Raw genomic sequence first — 21160 nt, 5'->3', positions numbered from 1 at the left:
GGGTGCTTCTCTTTTGCAAAGAAGCGGGAGCCAGTCTGGAGGAGCCAAACCAGCAGTGAAGATTTCAGGGTGCGTCGTCAGAGGCCACTAGCCAACGGGCAAGCAAACGGACAGGCGCGGCAAGCAGGAAAATGCAGAACGGCCCCACGCAGGTCTCGTGGAGTGTGGGGGGCTGATCTTCGGTGCAGATGGTGCTTGGGGTTGGTGCTTCTCAATCCCCGGTGCACAACTTCGAGGGTGCCTCAGAAGCTGCGCTGGAAGATACTCGCCACTTTTCCCAGGTAGCCGGTCCCACGTCTCTCGTCGCCTCCACGGATCTCAGCTCGGCTGTGGATGTGGATCAGGGTCGGAGAAGTCTGGAAGTCAAGGCTCTGGTCGGGCTCTGCAGTCGGTCCCTCGTAGAACTTCAGAAAAGCAAAGGGTAGTCTCTTGATGGTGCCTGTTTGCACAGGGTAGCCACTCCTTGGCCACAAGGGAGATTCTTCAGTCTTCTTCTTTCGTCGAATGTCAAAGGTCCAGAGTTTCTGTTCAAGTTGCAGGTTCAGGATAATCTAATCTCCTGGGGCCCAGCTACCACTCTTATACTAATCTGGGGGGCTGGGTTACCTGCTAGGTCACGACTTATGGGTGGGACCTGGGAGGGGGGTGGTTACACCCCCTTCCCTTTGTCCAGTTTCGCGCCAGGACTGGTGCTGGAGTGCCCCAGCACCGGTTTGAACTGGACTATGCATGGGACGCCTTGTGCGCCCCAGGCATGTCTCATTCCTTTCAGCCCTCCCTGCCCCAATACACTAAAGTCTGTCTGGGGAGGTGCTAGCACCTCCCCAAGCAGGAAACCTATTGTCCAAGCCTCCCTTGCTGGGATCACTCCCAGCAGCAGGAGGTCAGACTTGTGTCTGTGGCAGCAGCATCCATTTTGTGATGCTGAGGCTTTGGTTAGAGTTAAACAGCAAAGTAGGATTTTAACATGTCTCTCCCTCTAGAAGGGGGGGATAATATCCTCATCCCCAGAAATGGGATGGGGGTATTATTCCAAAGTGTTAGACACCTTACACGGCATGTTTTGATAAAGCCAAACCATAGTTACCATAACCGTTTAAGATTATAAGGCACTTTAAGAGTATATGGTAGGCTATATGATAGAACAGCTATAAGGACATGGTTCCGAAAGCTGCAGACAGGCTCAGCTCCTGCTAGAGCACCATCTCACATGTTACCAAGCGCACTGCCTCCAGGATTGTTAAGGCCTGCCATAGGAGTGGCTGATAGGTACACATGTGTCTATTTTAAGGATAGATATAGGTATACTATATCTAAGCAAGGGGTAATTACACGACCTTGCCCCAGCTGAGTGATCAGCCAGTTGTGTCTGATTGGGAGGCCAGATCAGGGGTGGCATAATACATGCTGCAGCCCCTGGGAGGCCTAGGGTACACCTATGCCCTGGGTACCTAGGGTACACTGTACAGGGTCCAATAAGGTGATCCTTACCAATTGGTTATGTACCTAGGGTACATGGAGTCCATTTTAAAGAGAGAGCAGACAGCCTGAGACCGTGGATGGCAGGATCTCAGGCCAACTAAGTCGAAAAACCAGCTAGACACTAGGCAAAAAGTTGGGGGTAACCATAGTCAGATATCCACCTTCCTACACTGAGTTCTAGGAATTTCGAGACCTGAACATTCCTCAAGATTGCAGGGAGATTTTGTCTCTTGCAATAGCAGACAGTACCAACAGAACTTATTCTTTAAAATGGAAAAGGTTCTGTGTCTGGTGTAGATCTGCTAATGTGCATCCCTCAAATTATCTCCGGAGTAAGTCTTACCATATCTCCTCCACTTAGCAAACTCAGGTCTGGCTCATACTTCGATCAAAGTTCACTTGGCTGCTATTTCCTGTTTTCGAAGATCTTCCAAAGGGCCTTCTTTGTGGTCAAACAGACTGATAAAACAGTTTTTTTAAAGGTCTTTTCAGAACTTTTCCTCCTGTAAAATCTCCACCTCCAATGTTGCAACTCCACATGTACTTGCTCAACTTATGAAGCACCTGTTTGAGCCAATACTTGGAGCTGACTTAAAATTATTTTCTTGGAAAACTGCACCTCTTTTAACCCTTGCATCTGCAAGAAGAGTTAGAGAACTCCAAGCTTTTGTGATACAAGAACCATTCATTCAATTTAAGAACGATAGTGATCCTTCCCACCAACCCAAAATGTATACCTAAAGGCCCTTCGGACTTTCATCTTAATGAACCAATTGTTTTCAAATCCTTCTTTCCAAATCCACAAACTGCAGCTGACCGAGTCTTACATTCGTTGGACTTGAAGCGTTGCCTTAAGTTTTATCTAGACAGAACAAAATCCTTCCGCAAGTCTAATCCGCTTTTTGTAGCTTACAGCTTATGCAGAAAAGGTTTTCCCTTAACGAAACAAAGCATATCTAGATGGATTTCTATTGCTATTCTCTTCTGTCACCAGCAAGCTGGTCATCCTCTACAATCAAGAGTTTGTACCCATTCCACTAGGGCAATATCTAAGTCTATGGCAATATCCAAGTCTATGGCGTTGTTTGCTGCATGCCCCTCTGACATTTGTAAGGAAGCAACCTGGAAAACGCCTCATACATCCACCAAGCATTATTGCTTGGATTCCAAATTGATGAAGGATGCTGCGGTGGGACAGGCGGTGCTTACAAATCTATTTCAATAAGGTGAGCCTTCCTTCCATCCCACCAACCTTTCTAATGCACATATCTTTGTTCTTTTCTATTGATTATGCCAATATTGGAATCTATGATTGGCTATTTTGTAATTATATGCATAATTCAATTATTTGGGTGCATGTGTTTGTATTTCATTCTCAGGCAATAGTTGTTGACTGTTCAGTTATGTATGGATTATGTATATGACAATGTGCTCATTACTGCTATTTATTCTGATTCAAGCATGTGAATCTATGAAAGATACCCTAATACTGGATAAGAAATTAGTGACTTACCTGTAACTGCAGTTATGCAGTATTGGTATCTTTCATAGAATCACATGCGACCCACCCACGTCTCCTGGAAGGGCTAATCTTTATTTCTTTTTTACGCACGGTGTTTATAAAAATCCAAGGGACTGGGGCTCCTTTCAGGAAGGTTCTAGAGGGTGGTGTCAGCTGATTGGATGTTCTCTTAAGTTTGAACCTTTTTAAATAAGGACTCAGATATGTTACTAAATACAAGACCTATGTCTAATGTGACATTACCATTATAAATGTACCGGGGACACCCATCCAGGAATGATAGCTATGAAAGATACCAATACTGGATAACTGCAGTTACAGGTAAGTAACTCATTTCATAAATCTGCATACCCTGGTAGAAGGGTTACAGCACTGATTTCCTCCTTCAAAGTCCAGATCTCATGTTTCGGATATTGGTGACTTTAATCTTACACGCCAACGTCTCCAGCTGCATTGCCATAAAGTGTATCACCAGGGGATGACCTCTTTTTCAAGATATTCTTCCTAGCTGCGCTTCAAAGCTCAATATTGTATTGGGGAACACAGCCTGTACTGTTGGGTAATAAGGAGGCGACACCAAGACCACCCTTACCTTTAGTACCAGGGCTTCTTGAAATTGCAGAGAAGTTCCACAGTCTAGCACACGTTAAGGCAGCAACACCAAGTCAAAAAGCTCTGATCCCTCAAAAGGACTTATTTCCATAAATCTGATCCAAAGGTGGACTTCAGTAGACCATCTTTGTTCAGACATCGCCATGTATCTTCTCCTGAGACTACAGCCCCACTGGAGGTGAAAGTAAGCTTACAGATTCTACTGGCAAAAAATGTATGTGGAACTTCTGCTACCAAACTAAAGACTGACCGCACTACCGCCTTTCTAGGAAGATACAACTGAAAATCAATCCTTGATTGAGAAGCTTCTTTTGAGTTGTCTAAAGAAGGCTCCTGGTCTCAAGTCAAGCGATTCAGCTCATTTAGCTGCAACGGTATACTCTCACAGAGTCCCTCAGAAGATAGTCTGACCAAGCCAGATGCACAGCTATAATCTTCTGTTTACTTGTATGTGCCTTGTTTGACCAGCAAACCGTGGAGATGATGCTTCAAAATGTAAATTGATGCCGAGTGTGATGGTTGTGGGCCTAGAGGAGAAAGATTTTAAGGCAACCGTATAAAACCAAAGGTTAAGAGGTACTACCCAGGGAGAGTTCCATCGCCACACTGTCTACTAGTTGCTAGCCCAGTGCTACCAAGGTAAGACCTCAAAACCTAAATCTACTTCAACAACTCTGGAGGACAACTTTCCTCTGGTAACAAGCTACGACAGCCTAATCCCCTGTAACACCCACGCCCCACCACTGACTACTCTAGGAAGGGGAGTGGCATCACAAATTCAGTTCAGTAATCACAAGTGCTAACTATTGTGAATCATGGATTTCAATGCCAATCCACCGCCTGTTTGTGTAAAACAGCAAAACACTAAATTGGCATCTTAGTGAATAATATTTCTGGTAGATACTTCTAACTACATACTCTTGTTTAGATTATTCCCCAGGCGGCGGAGTGTGTCCAGAAAGTTTTCCTAGCTGTGTTTCCTCGCACCGCTAGGCATTGCTGTACGACCCCACATTGGCTTTGTTCCATCCCGGAAGTGACTGAGGGTAACCGTGTATAAGCGTCACCCCTATGTTTTGTCAATTCTTTTCTATACTTGCCTTCAAACTTGCATCTGGTGCTCCACTCCCTCTTTAGTTGGTATTTTTGATTTTTCAAATTGAAATCCAGTTTACAAGTGAACAATGCCACCACCTAAAGCTACAGAGTTCAAATGATGCTGTGACTGATAAACACATATTGTAACTGACCTGCACAAGGTGTACTTTTGGTGTATGGGCAGAAGGGATGATTCCAAGTCAAACTATAAATGTGCCCTGATACGCACACAGGCTATCCTGGACCATGATGCAGATCTGTACATCGCTGAACATTGAAAGAAGTCGGGGACCTTTCAGAAGTCTCACAATTTAGGTTGAGGGCACAGACCCACTCTCGCTCTTGAGGCTGCTCCTGCAACAATTCTTCTTTGTGTTCCAAGTCATCCAGTAAGTTGAAGAAGAAACATAAGAAAGCTAATTGGTACTCAATCCCATCCTGTAACTTTCTGTTCAAGGCATGTGTGCTGTAGATACACATGCTTTGCATACTCCTGCCATCTAGTGATGGGTTCGGATGTTTGAAAGTTGTTTTCTTCAAAGAAGCCTTTCCCAGTAACAAGGTCTAGTGACTCCTTTGGTAATAGTGCCCATGGGCATGGACTCCATTGTTAGATTGTTTTCTTTCCACCATTGGGTTCGGACGTGTATTGCTGCACTATGGTTGGAAACTGTCCTTCGGGTTCCCTCGGTGCGCAATCCACTGTGCCCTCAACGGTATTGGTAATGTACGCGTTTCCACTGTCCGCCTATTGATTAGATCGGGAAAGTTTCCATCTTCATTAAAATACATCGTGGGCAGCCTTCGGGCCTAGCTGTTTCGGTCCAGCCTTCTGCCGATGGACAAACTGTTTCAGTTCTGTCCTTTGTGCCACTCTAAGTACCCTCTCACCGACCTACACCAAGTTTGCAACTTGTGCCTCTCACTATAGCACACAGAAGAAGATTGTGAGGCTTGACAGTCGGTTTGATCAAAAAAGACCCTTTGGGATCATCTGGTTAGACAAGAAATGCACTCCTCATACTCCGGATATCTTTGGAGAAGAATCCGAACTGGAAGAAGTGACTGCTGCGGATGAAGAGGGGGGCCTTCTCGGTACTAGAATTTGATTCTGACTTAGAAATCGAATTGGAGTCCAAGAATGATCCAGCGGGATAGGGTGCCGTGAGTACTAATGCCCCCTTACCCCATAAAATCTTTTCCACTAAACATAAGGCTTCAACACCACCTCTGCCTACGGGCCTTGGTTGCCACCAAGACTACCTTTCCGACGCCCCCCACTCTGGCCCGGCACCGAAACAGTCAAGCCTTCCGGCTCTGGATTGAGTCGAGACAGGCTTCGGATCCAAAACATTCTACTACAAAAGACAAATGTGGTTCGGAACCGGAACCTTCCACTTCGAAGGATGAAAGGTACAAGTCCGGTTCAGCGCTGAAATCTTCGGCACCGAAATCAAAAGATCTCCGGAACCAATCTTGCATGTCATGAAGAACAGATTAGATGCAAAACAGAAAAAGTTAAACAACCCAGATACTGGACACATTTTAGATAAAACTCCTTCAAAAAGGAAAGTTACTTCAGAGGACACGGTCAATAAGATTCCTTTTAAGAAGGACATTGCCACAAGTCCTAACCACCCTACTTTGCCATCCCCCCCACCTCAACATCACCATTTTAACCATTACCACAACTGCCAGCCTCCGATCCACTACACATAACACCACAGGGGGCTCCTCATACACAGCCTGATTTCGCAGATGATGAGGATGACAATGTTCCTTTACCAACAGATCCATAGGATGATTATAATATTGATCTACCCATGGATAATGATCTAGATTTATACCCTGCAAAGCCATCACCTCCACATGCAAACCTATCTTAACAAGAGCTGATTTCAAGGGCAGTGGTTTATCATGGAGTTACACAGCACAAAAAGGCTTTGGATGGCGATTTTTTATTTGAGACATTAGGGTCTTCACATGGGACTAGTTAGTATCTCCCTATGTTGAGAGGCATGCAGATGAGATTTGTAAGGACCCTGTTCATGCCTTTATTTTAACTCCCAGGATTGACACGAAATATAGACCATCAACATCTGATCCTGTTTATATTAAAGGACAGCTACCCTTTGACTCCCTGGAAGTTTCTAATGCTCGTAAAACAGCAAACTCAGACCTCCGGAGCTGCACCTCCCCCGGATAAAGAGTCTAAATTAATTGATGCATCCGGTAAGGGTAGCTGCTCAAGCTGCTAACTACTGGCACATTGTCAACACGCAGGGCCTACTAGCTAGGTGTGACCGGGCACACAGGGACGAGATGGAAGGTCTACTTCAATACCTCTCAGAAGAGCACAAGAAAAAGGCACAAGAGCCAGTCCAAGAAGGAAAACTTCCATCTAATTCTTCTATTAGATGTGCTCTAGATGCTGCTGACACTGCAGTGAAAAAAGTTAACACCAGCATTCTTTTACGTCGACATGCCTGGCTTAGGATTTCAAGTTTTAAACTAGAAGTCCAGCAATCTATTTTAAATACCCCCTTTGTCAAGCAACATCTTTTCGGACCTCAAGTAGATGAGGCTTTAGAAAAGATTAAAAAAGAGACGTGGCAAAAGCTTCAGTCTCCATCGAGCAGAGGCTCCTTTTGCTGCTCATTTTATAGGGCAGGGTACAAAACTACATCCTTGGACCCCAACGTTTCCTCATAAGTCCAATACGCAACCCTCTTCCTCTAGGCTTCTACAGAGGAGGGTACAGAGGAAACAATTTCAAAGGTAGGGGTAAGAGCACACCATCGCGTAGCTCCCCTTCCCCAAATAAACAGTGACTTGCCTACATGTCCCCCGATCCTTTAACACCTGTTGGGGGAAGACTTCAACAATTTCTCCCCATTTGGAATCAATAACATCAGACAAATGGGTACAAGACATTATCCAACATGGTTATGAAACTCACCAGCAATACTCCCAATATTCCACCTGCACTCACAAACTCTCAACAGAGCACCTGCAGCTCCTCAAAGAGGTACAAGCTCTTCTAGCAAAAGAAGCCATAGAACCAGTTCTGTGAAAGTACCAAGGTTCAGTGGTTTACGCTCTGTACTTTCTAATCCCCAAAAAGGACTGCTCCTTTAGACCCATTTTGGATCTAAGGACGCTAAATCTGTACATACTATCAGAACATTTCCACATTGTCATGCTTCAACAAGTACTTCCACTACTACAGCAAGACAATTTTATGTCCATTCTGGACTTAAGATTCATACATTCACATTCCAGTTCACCAAGCACATCGCAAATATCTCAGATTTGTGATAGCAGGAAAACACGATCATTCGGAGTAGCTACTGCTCCCAGGGTATTCACAAAATGTCTAGCAGTAGTGGCAGCACATCTCAGAAGACAACAGATTCATGTCTTCCCATACCTAGATGACTGGCTCATCAAAGCCAGCACACATCAAAGGTGTTTACTACATTAGACCTACTCCACCAATTGTGTTTCACGGTCAATGCACAGAAGTCTCTACAAAGGCAGTCCTATCTAGGAGCGACTCTAAACACTTGCACAGCTCTAACCTCTTCCAAAGCAGCCAGAATTCGAAACATTCAAACTCTGCTACTACAGTTTCAGACCAATCAATACTTAACAGTCAGGACTTTTATGCAACTGTTAGGAATTATGGCATCGTGCATTGCAAAAGTGCCTCATGCAAGGTTAAACATAAGTTCTCTACAAGAGTGTTTTTTTAAGCACGTCAGTGGAATCAGTCTCCTGGTCAATTAACATATCTAGTGTTGGTAGACCGCTGCACCCATCTCTCTCTGCAATTGTGGAACCCACAAAACGTATCAAAAGGGCAGCCCTTCATCGACCCTGTTCCACAGATTGTGCTAACAGCAGACGCATCTCTCACAGGTTGGGGTGCCCATCTTTAGAATTTGACATTCCATGGTCTATGGGACAACAAGTACAAAAGTCTTCACATCAACTATCTAGAGCTTCTAGCTGTGTATCTAGCACTGAAAGCTTTTCCGTCTCACCTCATAGGGAAAACTGTCCCAGTCCGCACAGACAATGACAGCTATGTACAAAAACAGGGGGGAAAACATTCTCTGCATCAATCATGCCTCTCTCAGACCATTTGGCGTTGGGCAATTCATCAGAGTCCATCTTCTGGCAGAGCACCTCCAAGAGAGACCAATCAAATTTCCGACCTCCTCCGCAGAAGGTGGCAACAAATACACGAGTGGGAACTTCATCCCCAAGTTCTCCTTTCATACTTTCTACAATGGGTATTCTCACAAATAGATCTATTCGCCACAGTGGACAACTCAAAATGCCCAAAATTCGCCTCCAGGTTCCTACACCCTCTTTACAAAGGCTGTGCCCTATGGATGAATTGGTCAGGGATATATGCCTACGCTTTTCTGCCTCTCCCTCTCCTTCCATTTCTGGTTTGGAAACTCAGACAAACATCACTCACATTGATTCTAGTAGTTCCCACTTGGGCCCGTCAACTGTAGTTCACCACACTCTTGGAACCATCAGTGGTTCCACAGCATAAGCTGCATCTCGATTCCAGCCTTCTCATGTAGAACCATAGTGAAGTCAGACACCCAAACCCCAAGGAGCTCAATCTAGCGATTTGGCTTCTGAAGTCCTAGTTCGGCTAGCTCAACTTGCCTCCTGAGTGTACGACTATTGTTAAGGACGCAAGAAAGCCTAATACCAGGGCATGTTATGCAGCAAAATGGAAAAGATTTTCTATATATTGTACCAATAACAATATTGATCCACTAGATGCCTCTATTAAAAATACCATTGGTTACCTTTTGCATCTACAGCGTGCTTGTCTAGCCTACACTTCCATTCGATTGGATCATGCGGCAGTAGTCGCATATTTACAAAACGGGCAATATCTATTTGTTGGACCTGCGATGGGCAAGCCCAGCACAAAGGGGGGTAGCTTGGCTCGAGTGACAAGGCGGTAGAAGGCTGTTGTGTTAAGCCGGCTATGACCAAATAATAACTCCCTGCACACCACATAAAAAGGACACCACACCACTGTTATAGAAAAATACGTTTCGTTTATGTAAAAGTTCTCTGGGTTGGAAGAAGTTCAATTAGTTAATCACATTCACCTTTCTTACATGGGTTTGATTAGCTGTGTACTGGTTGCGTAGGAATAAATGGTTGGACTCAAATAAATATACTGGATAAATATCAGGATTCAATACATTTGGAATAAATATCAGCAATGACTGGAATAAATATCAGCAAAACATCACAGTTGCATAGCAAGTTAGATACCGATCGTTTCGCATAAATATCTCAGGGTCATACTGGTATCGCTGCCACCAATTAATCACTTTCAGGGTAAACACATTTAGATTGCCCTTTAATGCAGAATGCGCGCTCTTACAGTTTTTGAAGTGTTCATGGGTTCGGGCTCTCTGGGCACAAGATACTCGTGATAATCCTTTAGTTGCACTTAAAGCATATTGCGCGTGTATCTGGAAGATAAAGACATACAATGACTACGGCAATTACACTCCGCGGCCAGCCGGTTTAATACTACTGCGGCCGGAGGAGTCTGTGCGCTTCTGTCAACGCGGGCGGGGTCTCCGAAGGCGGCTTCAGTTCACGAGTCCTCAGACCGTCGAACGGGCTGCCGGAGGGGTCAAACTACCTGCGCGCACAGTTCAAAATTGGAGCCGCACCTCAGTCCCGGAACAATGCGGCAACTTCAGGGGAAGAGACGGTCCCACCTCACTTTAGCTGCGCCAGTAAGCGCTCCAGTCAGTATGGCCCTTCTCCCAAGGGCGAAGGGGGGTTCCAGGGGCTCCGCGATCCTCCCTCCGATCTCACTCACGAGGGGGGCTCCCGCCCACAACAACAGTCCCCAAGTCACTCGGGCAGGGCAGAGACGGTACTCTCGCCCAAATGAAGGCCAGCCTTTCCCCGCCCCAGCGCAGCACCTCACCTTCTGTCCACGATCAGCGCTTCGACGGCGGTGGGTTCGGAGACGTCCGAACGCCCGCCAGGAGGCACTTAAGTTGAAGGGGCCCTGTCAAGGGTCGCAGTCGCGATCTCACCACTGGGGGAGGCGGGGAGGCTCTAACTATGGCCAAAGTCTCTGAGGGGCAATTGGGACTCGCTGGCCAGGCGCTGAAGGCGAGAGGTCACTGCTCGCGCTTCTGACTGGAACGCCAGTCAGGGTCCACGCCAACAACCTCTGCTGTACTTCTGCCTGCGCTATCAGCTGCCTCGGGGGGGGGGGGGGGGGGGACAGGGCAGGTGTCAATCTGGTGTCAAGTCCTCTTCTATGTTTCTTCTCTTCTCCACTTTTTCTCATCATGGCCGCCAGGGACTGGGCCTTTTATAGCCAGTGCCCTGGGGTGCCAGCACGAGCCAGAAGGTTCTAGAACCTTCCCTGGCTGTGTCAATGACATGGCCCTTCCAAGGTGTCTTTTTGGTCATTAGGAGCCACCATACTGGGCTTCCTAAGGCAGCCATTTTGTGTACTTGTAACTTCTGAGGGGATTCCTGTCAGGTTTGCAGGTTACACAAAGTGCGCCAAAACCTCCAAAGGGTCAGAGGTCAGAAGGACTCCAATGGGAGTCACTCTCATAGGGGACAATGGTGTCCACCATTTTAGGGTTGACAACCTCAGTGTGTAATGCCACTGGTTCCGTCAGGCGCCTTGTACATAGGTGCCAGGAACTTGGTGAGCAACTGAGCGTCAAGGAGCATCTAGCCCCATGGGACAACACACAAAAAGGTCCTGGTAGACAAATAAAAAGCGACAAATTTTAGGAGGCACGGGGGAACAAAATAAATCATGGTGTGAGGGGACTCTCAGAAGCAGACAGGTCTAACACTATCTTTGTTCAAAGTTCCAGTAATTAAAGCTTTTATGGAGGGCCTTAAAAGAGTAATACCACCTAGGGTACCTCCTGCACCAGTATGGAATCTAAACATTGTGCTTACACGACTCATCGGTCCACCTTTTGAACCATTACACAACTGTTTGTTTGTTTCTTTCATGGAAAGTTGCCTTCCTCATTGCAATCACTTGTTTGAGGAGAGTTTGTGAGCTACAGGCATTAACCTTAGAAGAACCCTTCTTTCAACTTCATAAAGATAGAGTAGTTCTTCGCACCAACCCAAAATAACATCCCAAAGTGATTTCTGCTTTTCATATCAACCAGTCAGTTGAGTTACCAGTGTTCTTTCCTCAGCCTGATTCGGTAGCAGAAAGAGCTCTTCATACTCTTGATGTCAGAATAGCATTGTTGTGTTACATTGAAAAGACAAAGGATTTTCGCAAGTTAAAATAACAGTTGGTTGCATTTGCTACACCTCGCAAAGTGAATCCAATCTCTAAATCTGGTATTGCAAGATGGATTGTTAAATGCATTTAAACTTGCTATCCTAAAGATAAAAGAACTTTATCTGTACCTCCTAGAGCACATTCCACTCCTAAAATAGGAGTGTCTATGGCCTTTTTAGGTATCATCCCTATAGCTGACATTTGTAAAGCAGCAACATGGTCCACACCACACACATTTACCAAACTCTTCCATGTGGATGTGTTAGCATGTCAACAAGCCAATGCAGGGCAAGCAGTGCTAAAGAATTTTTTTCAAACAGCTGCAACATCTACATGTTAGCCACCGCTTTGGGAGAATACTGATATATAGTCTATGCAAAGCATGTGTATATACAGCACACATGCCTCGAACGGACTGTAGTTGCTACTTACCCAGTAAGCATCTGTTCTTGGCATGTAGAGCTGTAGATTCACATGCAGCCTCTCACCTTCCCGGACACCTGTAGTTCCAGTTTTTATTATTTACATTACATACGCATGGACATCTCTGTACTACACTCACTTACTCCATTCTCACCCTCTGGTGGGAAAACTATCTAACAAAGGAGTCTATGCCCGTGCGCACTATCACTGAAAGGCAGAGTCACTTTCTCGTGACTGGGAAAGACTTCTTCGAAGAAAAACATGCAAACATCCGGACCCAACTCTAGATGGCAGGAGTATGCAAAGCATTTGTAACTACAGCTCTACATGCCAAGAACAGATGCTTACTGAGTAAGTAGCATAATCCATCTAAAGAGAAGTTGCAATGCGCTACAGTGTGCCACTCGATCTTGCTCCCAATCCAAAATTGAGGAGCCGCTGCCCGCAGTTGATTCCAATGTGCCACCGAGTTCCCTGGGTAATAAGTGATGCCGAAGCAGGTCAACTCCTTCAAGGAGGTTATCCTGCCTATTTCCCCTACCCTCCTATGGCATGCCCTGTGGTCCCAAGGAGCCACATGGACCCCAGTTTGGTTACTGCTGGTGGATCTGTCCTAAGCGCCGTCTGAACCCCTAAAACCAATCTCGGCGGAAACCACCGTCAAACTCAGTGGAGAACTTCAGGAAGATGTCGCTGCTGGAGAAGGTGAAAGTGTCAGGTGGAACTCGAAGGTGGATTAAAGTTGAGAAGTTCCTGCAAGCAGAGGGGCCAGTCTGTGCCACTCAGGAGTGACCAGGAGGCTCGGAAGACTAATGCCCAGCGATGTTGGGTGTTGCAGGAGAATTGATAGTGACCTGGAGCTGCAGCTGTATGAACCAGGTGATGCTGTGGAAGACCAGGAGCCGTTCACGAGCTGTCCCACGTCAGATGTCGAGAGTTGAGGGATGGGTTTCCTCCAGGAGCACCAGCAAGCCTTAGCAGCGCATCCAACGTGGCAAGTGAAAAAGTTGCAGTGTCTGGACCAGCAAGGTTCAAGTGACTCCCCAAAAGCAGTGAAGTCAGAGTAGGCCCCAAGCAATCAGGGGAGCCCACTGGAATCAAAGAAGACCCTAGAGGATCCACAGGTTGGAGGCACTGGAGTCGCAAGAGTACCTCGAGCAGCTTCACCAAAGATGCAGCCCCACGGTGCAAGTGATGCGGTGAGTACGAAGATCTTGATCACATGAGATGCTTGAGGTTGGGGCTACTTGGAGCTCGAAGATTTGAGGAAGACAGCCAACATGCCTTTGCTACAATAAGTCGACGCGGTGCACAGGGGTTCCGACGAGGGATACTGGCCTCAAACTCGGTGATAAGACCGTGCAGGTCTCGAGGGAGTTGTAGAACCACGACTTGTGTTGCTGAGCCTTTCAGAGTTTGTGGGAGCCCAGTAGCAGCAGAGCGGTTAGCTTGGTTGCGGTGCCTGCAGATGCAGGGAAGTGACTCCTTCACTTCAAAATAGATTCCTTCAGGTGTCTTGGATGTCCACAGGCCTTGGAAGGTTCCTGTATGGCTCGCAGGCACAGACGTTGTAGCAGACTTGCAGGACAACTAGACCAGGAGCAGCAAGAGTCTTACCAGTTGCAGTCTCGGTGTCCAGAGTGCCCAGACGGTTGAAGTGGTATCTTGATCTGAATCTTGTCCCAAGACTAATCTAGGGACCCACCCACAGGTAAGCCCTTAAGTACCCATAGGAAAGGGTTGGGACGAATCAGCGTTCACTACCAGGGAAGGGGCTGGACAGTGGGGAGGATACTCCCATGTCCTTTGTCCAGTTTGGAGCGGAAGCCAATGGCTCCCTGAACTGGTTTGAACTGGACTATGCAAGGAGGGCACCAAATGTGCCCTTCAAGCAGTCTCAGTGGCGCTGGCAAGCGCCCCCACCCTGCCCCAATACACTAAACCATGTCTGGAAAGTAGTTACACCGCCCTGTGACAGGTTATCTATTCTGCCTTCCTCTGTTCGAGCTTGGATCAGCAGCAGGAGGGAAGAAAAATGTCTGTTCGGCAATAGCCCTAGCTTGCTGTCCGGTTCTGGAAGACTGGTACCAGGAGCACTGAGGGCGTCCCGGAGGAGCTTTACAGTGCATTGAATCATACTCGCACCATTTACGGTGTGGGTGTATGATTCCACCATGTTTGATACCAAACATGACAGGGTTTGTTACAGCTAGTTTAGAGATGGTCATCGCGTAATGACACATGGCCCCTCTACGTATCGTAATGGCTGATGCACTTAAAACCCGGGATAATGGACTCCGAAGGTTGTAGGGGTGTCCTGCTCATGCAAGGGCACCCTTACACTTAGAACAAAGCACCCTGCCTTCAGGATTGAAAGGCCTGCTTTAGGGGTGACTTATAGGTTTTAAGTGCAGTGACCTCAGAAATAGGTAAACCTATATCTGTTGAGTGGTGCTAGCACCGGCTTACACAGTCTGCAATGGCAGGCCTGTAGTCACAGTTTGAGTGGTCTCCCAGTGGTGGCATAATACATGCTCCAGACCATGGGAGACCCATGGTGTACCTATGCCCTGGGTACCTCAGTACCATAATCTAGAACGTATAAGGGTACACCAGTAGGCAATCTGGGATGTACCGAAGTACTCACCATAACCAGTTTAGGGGAGAAAGCACAGAGACTGGGGTCCTGATTAGCAGGATCCTTGTCAGACTAGTCCGAAACTGCATTACACCAGGAAAAAATTGGTTGTAACCATGCAGAAGGATCCTACCTTCCTACAGTTTCCTTCCCCTCTTGTGCCACCGGAAGTTTTTCTCTTGCTGTATCAATTAGACGGTGCTGCATAGATGGCCGCGCCCGCGAGCAACCGCATGGGTAAGTTGGCGAGCCGCGACCACGCAGAAAATACCGCGAACGGGCGGGAAAAAAACTTCTGCATCTTCGCGATATTTCCGCGTGTTTGCGGAGATTTTTAACATTTTCGCGATAATTTGCGAAAGTGAATTTCGCAAAATCCGCCCACCCCTAGTCTTTGCTCTGTGTGTCTGTTGTCCTGGGCCACTGTGGACAAACTCATAAAACATTAAAGCTTTTCATTTCAGTTCTGCAAACAGTGTGCCCGAGTCTAGCACAGAAATGTGTTTTTGAGGCATTGGAAAGTTAGCGCTGAATTCTTTCGTATGTATTTGTTACGTAGTGTTTTGGGGAAGGGAGCGCATTGGCATATTGTGCACGAGTTGAGTGCACACACACATCTTAAATGTGTGTCAGTGGCATCTCCAAGACTGTCAACAGGTCATCAAAGTCAGCAGAAGCAAATGCAGCTGCCACGTCCCACGCAGGGCGACATTAGAAGGGACGGCATCCTAGTGTTGCTCCCCTGCTGAAAGGGTAGAGAGGCCATCGGGCCACCGTAGGAGCGAAAGGTGGGTTATCCCCAGTGGTCGAAGTGGGTGGGATCGAAAGGGCACGGCGTGCCCCTACTTCTTAAAATTTAAGCAATCCGTTCCCCTACTTTTCTGTTTTTAGAAATGTGTCCCAGGACGGCAGAAATAGCGAAAGCTTATAGATAAGTTTCGGCCATTCATGGCCGTGCGGGGACGGGCGGCATAGAAGGAAAAGGACTCTGTCTCTCTTCCTTCTTGTCCAGGGAAGACCAGGACAGTGTCCGCTTCCGCTCTGCGGCTGCTACCATCTCTCTTCTTCCGCTTAGTGCCTCTATTTCTGTGTGGCTCCTTCTGTTGCTGAAAACCGAGACTTTTACTCTCTCTTTCCTTTATTTGCTGCCCTGTGAAATGGATCCAAAAAAGAAAGAGAACCTTTTGCTACAAATGTCTAATGTATTAAAGACGCTAAAGAATTTAGTAGTTCTTTATTTGTAGGCTGATGATAAGGTGCGGGTACCAAGGGCCCAGGAGCACGAACAACGATAAGAGTTCAAACAGACACAACGAAGTTCCAAACTAGAACATGAAGCGATCCAATAGCCTTATTAATTCCAATTTACATAAAAATAGACCTAACGGAGAAGAAATAGTGGCATAGCATGCCACAATGTCTTTTTCTGACATTTTTCTATTCCAAAGGGCAGCCTCCGGGCGGAGAGAAAAATGATTCAAAATACTAAACATCACTAAATAAACAAGTCCGAGTGGTCGCAAAGTGGCCAGATTGGTTTTATTCACTCAAACACATTAGGGCCCCTTTACAGAGTTTTCCAGTGAAGCACCACTTTCGTTTTGTCATGTTTCTTTCAACAACGGGCATATTTACAAAGAAGTGACAGAGCGCAGCGTTAGCCTTCTTGGCTTAACGCTGTGCTCCGCCACTTCTGAAATGCAGGGCTGTACCGTATTTACAACAATACGGTGCAGCCCTGCGTTTCCCCCTGTGCTGGTGATAATTTCAGCTTCCTATCGCCAACGCAGTCATCCTTGCACCATAGTGAAAGGGTACCTGCGTTGCAGCGGAATGAATATGTGCAGGAAGGTGTCCCTTCCTGCACATAAACAATTCTAAATGGCGATTTGTAACTTCTAAATGACTGTTTATTTGCAGGAAGGGACACCTTACTGTACATAAGGACTCCTAACTTTACTACTCCTAAACTGAGAAAAATCCTAACTTTAAGACTTTTGGTATTCACAGAAGGCATTTAGGAGTCCTAAAGTCAGGACTCCTAACTTCTTGAGTACCGAAATGAGTAAGTGCCTTCTGTGAATACCAAAATGGTAGTAAGTTTAGGATTTTTTCTTATGTTAGTTATGTGAATCGGGCCCAGTGACTTGGTCACTGAGGTCACAGGACCCTTGAAGTCAGTCTGCCTCACCCACTGGTACCTCAATTGGCCTTGTTTCAGCAATAGTAGTGCAACTCACCAGGGATCGGCAATGTATGATTTGCACGCACACCAAACTAAGTTCGCAAACTTCACGGCCTCTCTGCTCCATGCACAAGCACTCTTAACATGTCCTGCCTGCTTTGGGGCCAGTAGAATTATGCAACAAGAGAGAACATTATGCCACAGTGTTGACTAAATTATGCAGCAAACAAAAAGTCTGCAGCATAATGCGGTATATTTTCTGATACTTTATTATTTTTACACATACTAAAAGTCTCTGCAAATATTTTGCCTCATTAGTACCAGTGTAACAGTCAAATGCAGCAGTGAGAAAGGTTACCAGTCAACCTGCAAAAGGCCCTCCACTTCGCAGCAACACAAGTCACATTTTTTTTAAACTTTTGATCCATTTGAGCTACAAACAATTTATTAGTTAAAATTATCCGATTATGCAGCAGATGGTGTATTATGCGGCAAATATGGCAGAGACATAATTAGGTGGAAAACGTTTGCAGACTGGGATATTTTGTAATTCATGTTTGAACTGCTCTTGTGGAAAAAGGGAGAAGTGCTGATGACAGAAACTGCATGGCTCGGAGACAAATGGCTTGTACTTCCACTTTTAAGTGTATTTGGGACATTCTGTGATTGGAAATGTATCCCACTTTGTGAATACATTTTAATGTCAACTCCTATTCAACCTTTAATAAACATGTGTATCCCTTGGCTGAATTAAATAATGTAATGAGTTGTAAATGGTCAGTTAAATACCAAACCAATACTAAATCTTGGGACGTTTTGCTCTTTCTGGCAACACCTCCGACTCCGCCCACTGATTCAGTCCATGGGTTATTCCCACCCTCCGATTCTCCACCCACAGTTCCCCTACTTTTCCCCCCACTTCGATCACTGGTTATCCCCCGTAGTTTATGGCCTCGGGGTGTGCGGAGGGGAGGAGTGGACCAGGCGGGCTCACAAGGGGTCCCCTGCCAGGGCAGGGCTTCTCTGGCAGCCAGCGGGGCCTGGGATGTTTTTTCAAGTGAACGGTGCATTATTTTTAAAATGTGCGAGTTGTTGTAAATTATCTACTTTAGCTCGTTGGTACAAGGGGTGAAGCTGACACTATCCAAGGGCTGTGCATTCAATCATGCACTCGTAAATGTGAAAGAGTTTTGAACTCCTGCACTACTTAAAACATGTTCTAAACCTATACTACAGGTTTACCATTTTCTCTAATTAAATGTGCCTTTTCTCGCGAAGGACTGGGCATTCTGCCTTTATATTTTGAACAAACATGTGCTATGACTCTCTTTTCACTTCTGTGTTTATCCACAACACTCTCATCCGCATGTGTATCAGAATCTGGGTTTGGTGGCACGCCCTTATATTCTCTCTTCGATCAATGACCCACTACACTCTTGATGAAGCCTTAGACTATCGAGTTGGGCCGAAGCACGTTGACAGCACTAAAGGGGGAGACCGTTTAACAAGACCTTGCTACGGTGTCTCAGAAATGCAGGCCAGTACTAAATAAATTGTTTTTTTTCCTCCAAAAACCTCCGCTCCTTTTGATAGCAGTCCGCCTGAATAGTCATGATTGGAGTTATTACAATTAGTTTTAGACTAAACCATGTGCGGATGTAATGTTGGTGTCTTTGTGACTGATCCAATTATTGTTCATAAAATGAAGCTCTTCTGTCTTTGGACTTTTCCAATCCTGATATTGGGTTTTGCTCATGTGATAAGACTATCATTTGATTTATCTTTCAGTGTTTAATGTCTGTAGTATATGTATGGTACTGTATATATTTCAATGGCTTCATGAATTTGGGGCCGCAGAAATATGAACTGATTGAAATGTTTTATTAATGCCTTGATTTGTCATCTATGGCATGAACCAGTCCAAATTCTTCGCTCTGCGTATTAAAAATATTTCAAAACCTTTAGCCCAATTAGACTATTTTTCCTGTTTGCACTGCACCTGTTACAGGTGCAGTGCACTTTGAACCCCCCTGTGGTTCTCCAAAGGCCAATCCACATTGTTGGTTTCAGCGTTTCTTGTTGAATTGCCAGTCTTAGTGGGTCTCTACTACGTGGCGTTGTACTTGTTGCTACCGGCTGCAACATAATGGTATTTTGCTTTGAAATACTTTTGAAAATCAAGGTGTCTGGGTGTTGGTGAAGTGCTGGCACTTGTTCAATATCTCTTTGTGACTCCTTCCTGTACCTATGTTTGCATTTACATGAATGTATGGCTTCCCCAACCTGGTGTACCCACTTCACTTGTGTGGGGTGGTAGATTTTGCACTGTCCATTGCCTCTTTTGTGCCTCAATGGTGACACATTGGATAGTGGATCTGTGTGGAGATGCAGTAGTCATGGCCAGCTTTATCATTTGGCCAATACAGTGGCTATTTGTAAAGTTTGCATATGTTATTGTTATCTTATGTTTGTTGCCTATCTCTACTGACATACATGATTATTTTGTAAATTGTATACTTGCTCTTGTTTGCCCGAATGCCATGATTTTTATTCTCCACGGATGTTGAGTCACAATTTATCGAAAGCGATATTTAGAGAGCCCATAATAAGTGGTGTAGGGAGATAAAGGCTTATAATTCAGCAGCTCAGTTCATAAAGTTCAATCCAGACACTAAACTATCTTTAGCTGGATACTAAAGGTACAAAATGGATCTTCTTCAAAGCGGGCATTTACTCTTAAAAATGGGGGCAAAAACAAAAATCTCTAACTATGTTTCACAACTAAACAGGCACACTATAAAAAATAAAAGATTAAAATAAAACATTTTCTTCTCAAACATAAGGATCTCTGTATCATTTTATTCCACGATAACAAGATCCACAATCGTTGGGTACATCAAACGCTCTTTTCTACTTTGGCATATATGTATGCTTGGCTCCCATAGCTTAAAAACATTGCCAAAGCCAATAGCTCTGCCTAAACACATAAGGTCCCAAAGGCGCGACGTATTGGCTATGCCAATGCTTGTTTTTTCTGCTGTAACATTATCACAACACTTAACATGAATTAGTTCACTATTGTGCATATTAAATGGATTAATAAAATACTTTCCACCTTATCATTTAGGTCAGGTTAATATGTATGGGAATAATGATTACGATTCCTACCCTAATTTACATATGAAAATGGGCTGACCCTTTACGGTACTCCACTCTGCAAGCCTGTCATTTCTCTACTTTGAGTTCTTTAGTGAGTCTCCATTGTATTCTTCAAAAAGAAAGGTCTTTGCAACCCAGTTTCTTGTAAATATTGGCTCATTAATTATAAATATTTTGGAATTCTGTATTTCTAACTGTATTATAAGATTTCCGAATACAATGCGATTCTCTTCGAACGTATAAAGTTTGAATGCTTATTAAATGAAGTAAAATACCTATGATTGACAACAAAGGTTCTGGGTAAGCTGTACTGTCCCCTCATAAATATTAAACATCTCTTTTTGGAGAGAAATGCTGTAGCATTTTCCTGATGTCCTCTTGTGATCTCATGAAATGCGTTCTTTGCACTAATTATTTGTACATTTTATTTCAGCTGAAAAAGTGATGTCTCTAGGAAGGAATTGGCATCGCCCGTGTCTGCGATGCCAAAGATGCAAAAAGACACTTGTATCGGGGAGCCATGCTGAAGTAAGTGTGACTATTGACCAGAGGGTATATATGTGGAAGCTATATTGGTATAGAAATGTACTTAATAGTTTAGAGTGATTCCGTATTATGGCTTTAGCGTTAAAAAAAATAAGTTTTCAGACCGGATTTAGATCTTGGCGGGCATGTCTGTCCCAACGGTGACAAATATCCCGT

The 21160-nt window shown here is 45.2% G+C and overlaps 1 protein-coding gene across 1 annotated transcript in view; it reads left to right on the top strand.

The window, feature by feature from the left end:
• The window catches only part of LOC146813672 (cysteine-rich protein 3-like), a 596787-nt gene that overhangs the window by 422603 nt on the left and 153024 nt on the right, over window positions 1-21160 (top strand). The window contains exon 5 of the mRNA XM_085610169.1: window positions 20892-20986. Within this exon, the coding sequence (XP_085466295.1) occupies window positions 20892-20986 (95 nt within the window). The remainder of the gene's footprint in view (window positions 1-20891; window positions 20987-21160) is intronic.

This window comes from Triturus cristatus, chromosome 6, assembly GCF_964204655.1.
Source record: "Triturus cristatus chromosome 6, aTriCri1.1, whole genome shotgun sequence".
Taxonomy (NCBI): Eukaryota; Metazoa; Chordata; class Amphibia; order Caudata; family Salamandridae; genus Triturus; species Triturus cristatus.
This window is presented reverse-complemented; position numbering and strand designations above follow the sequence as displayed.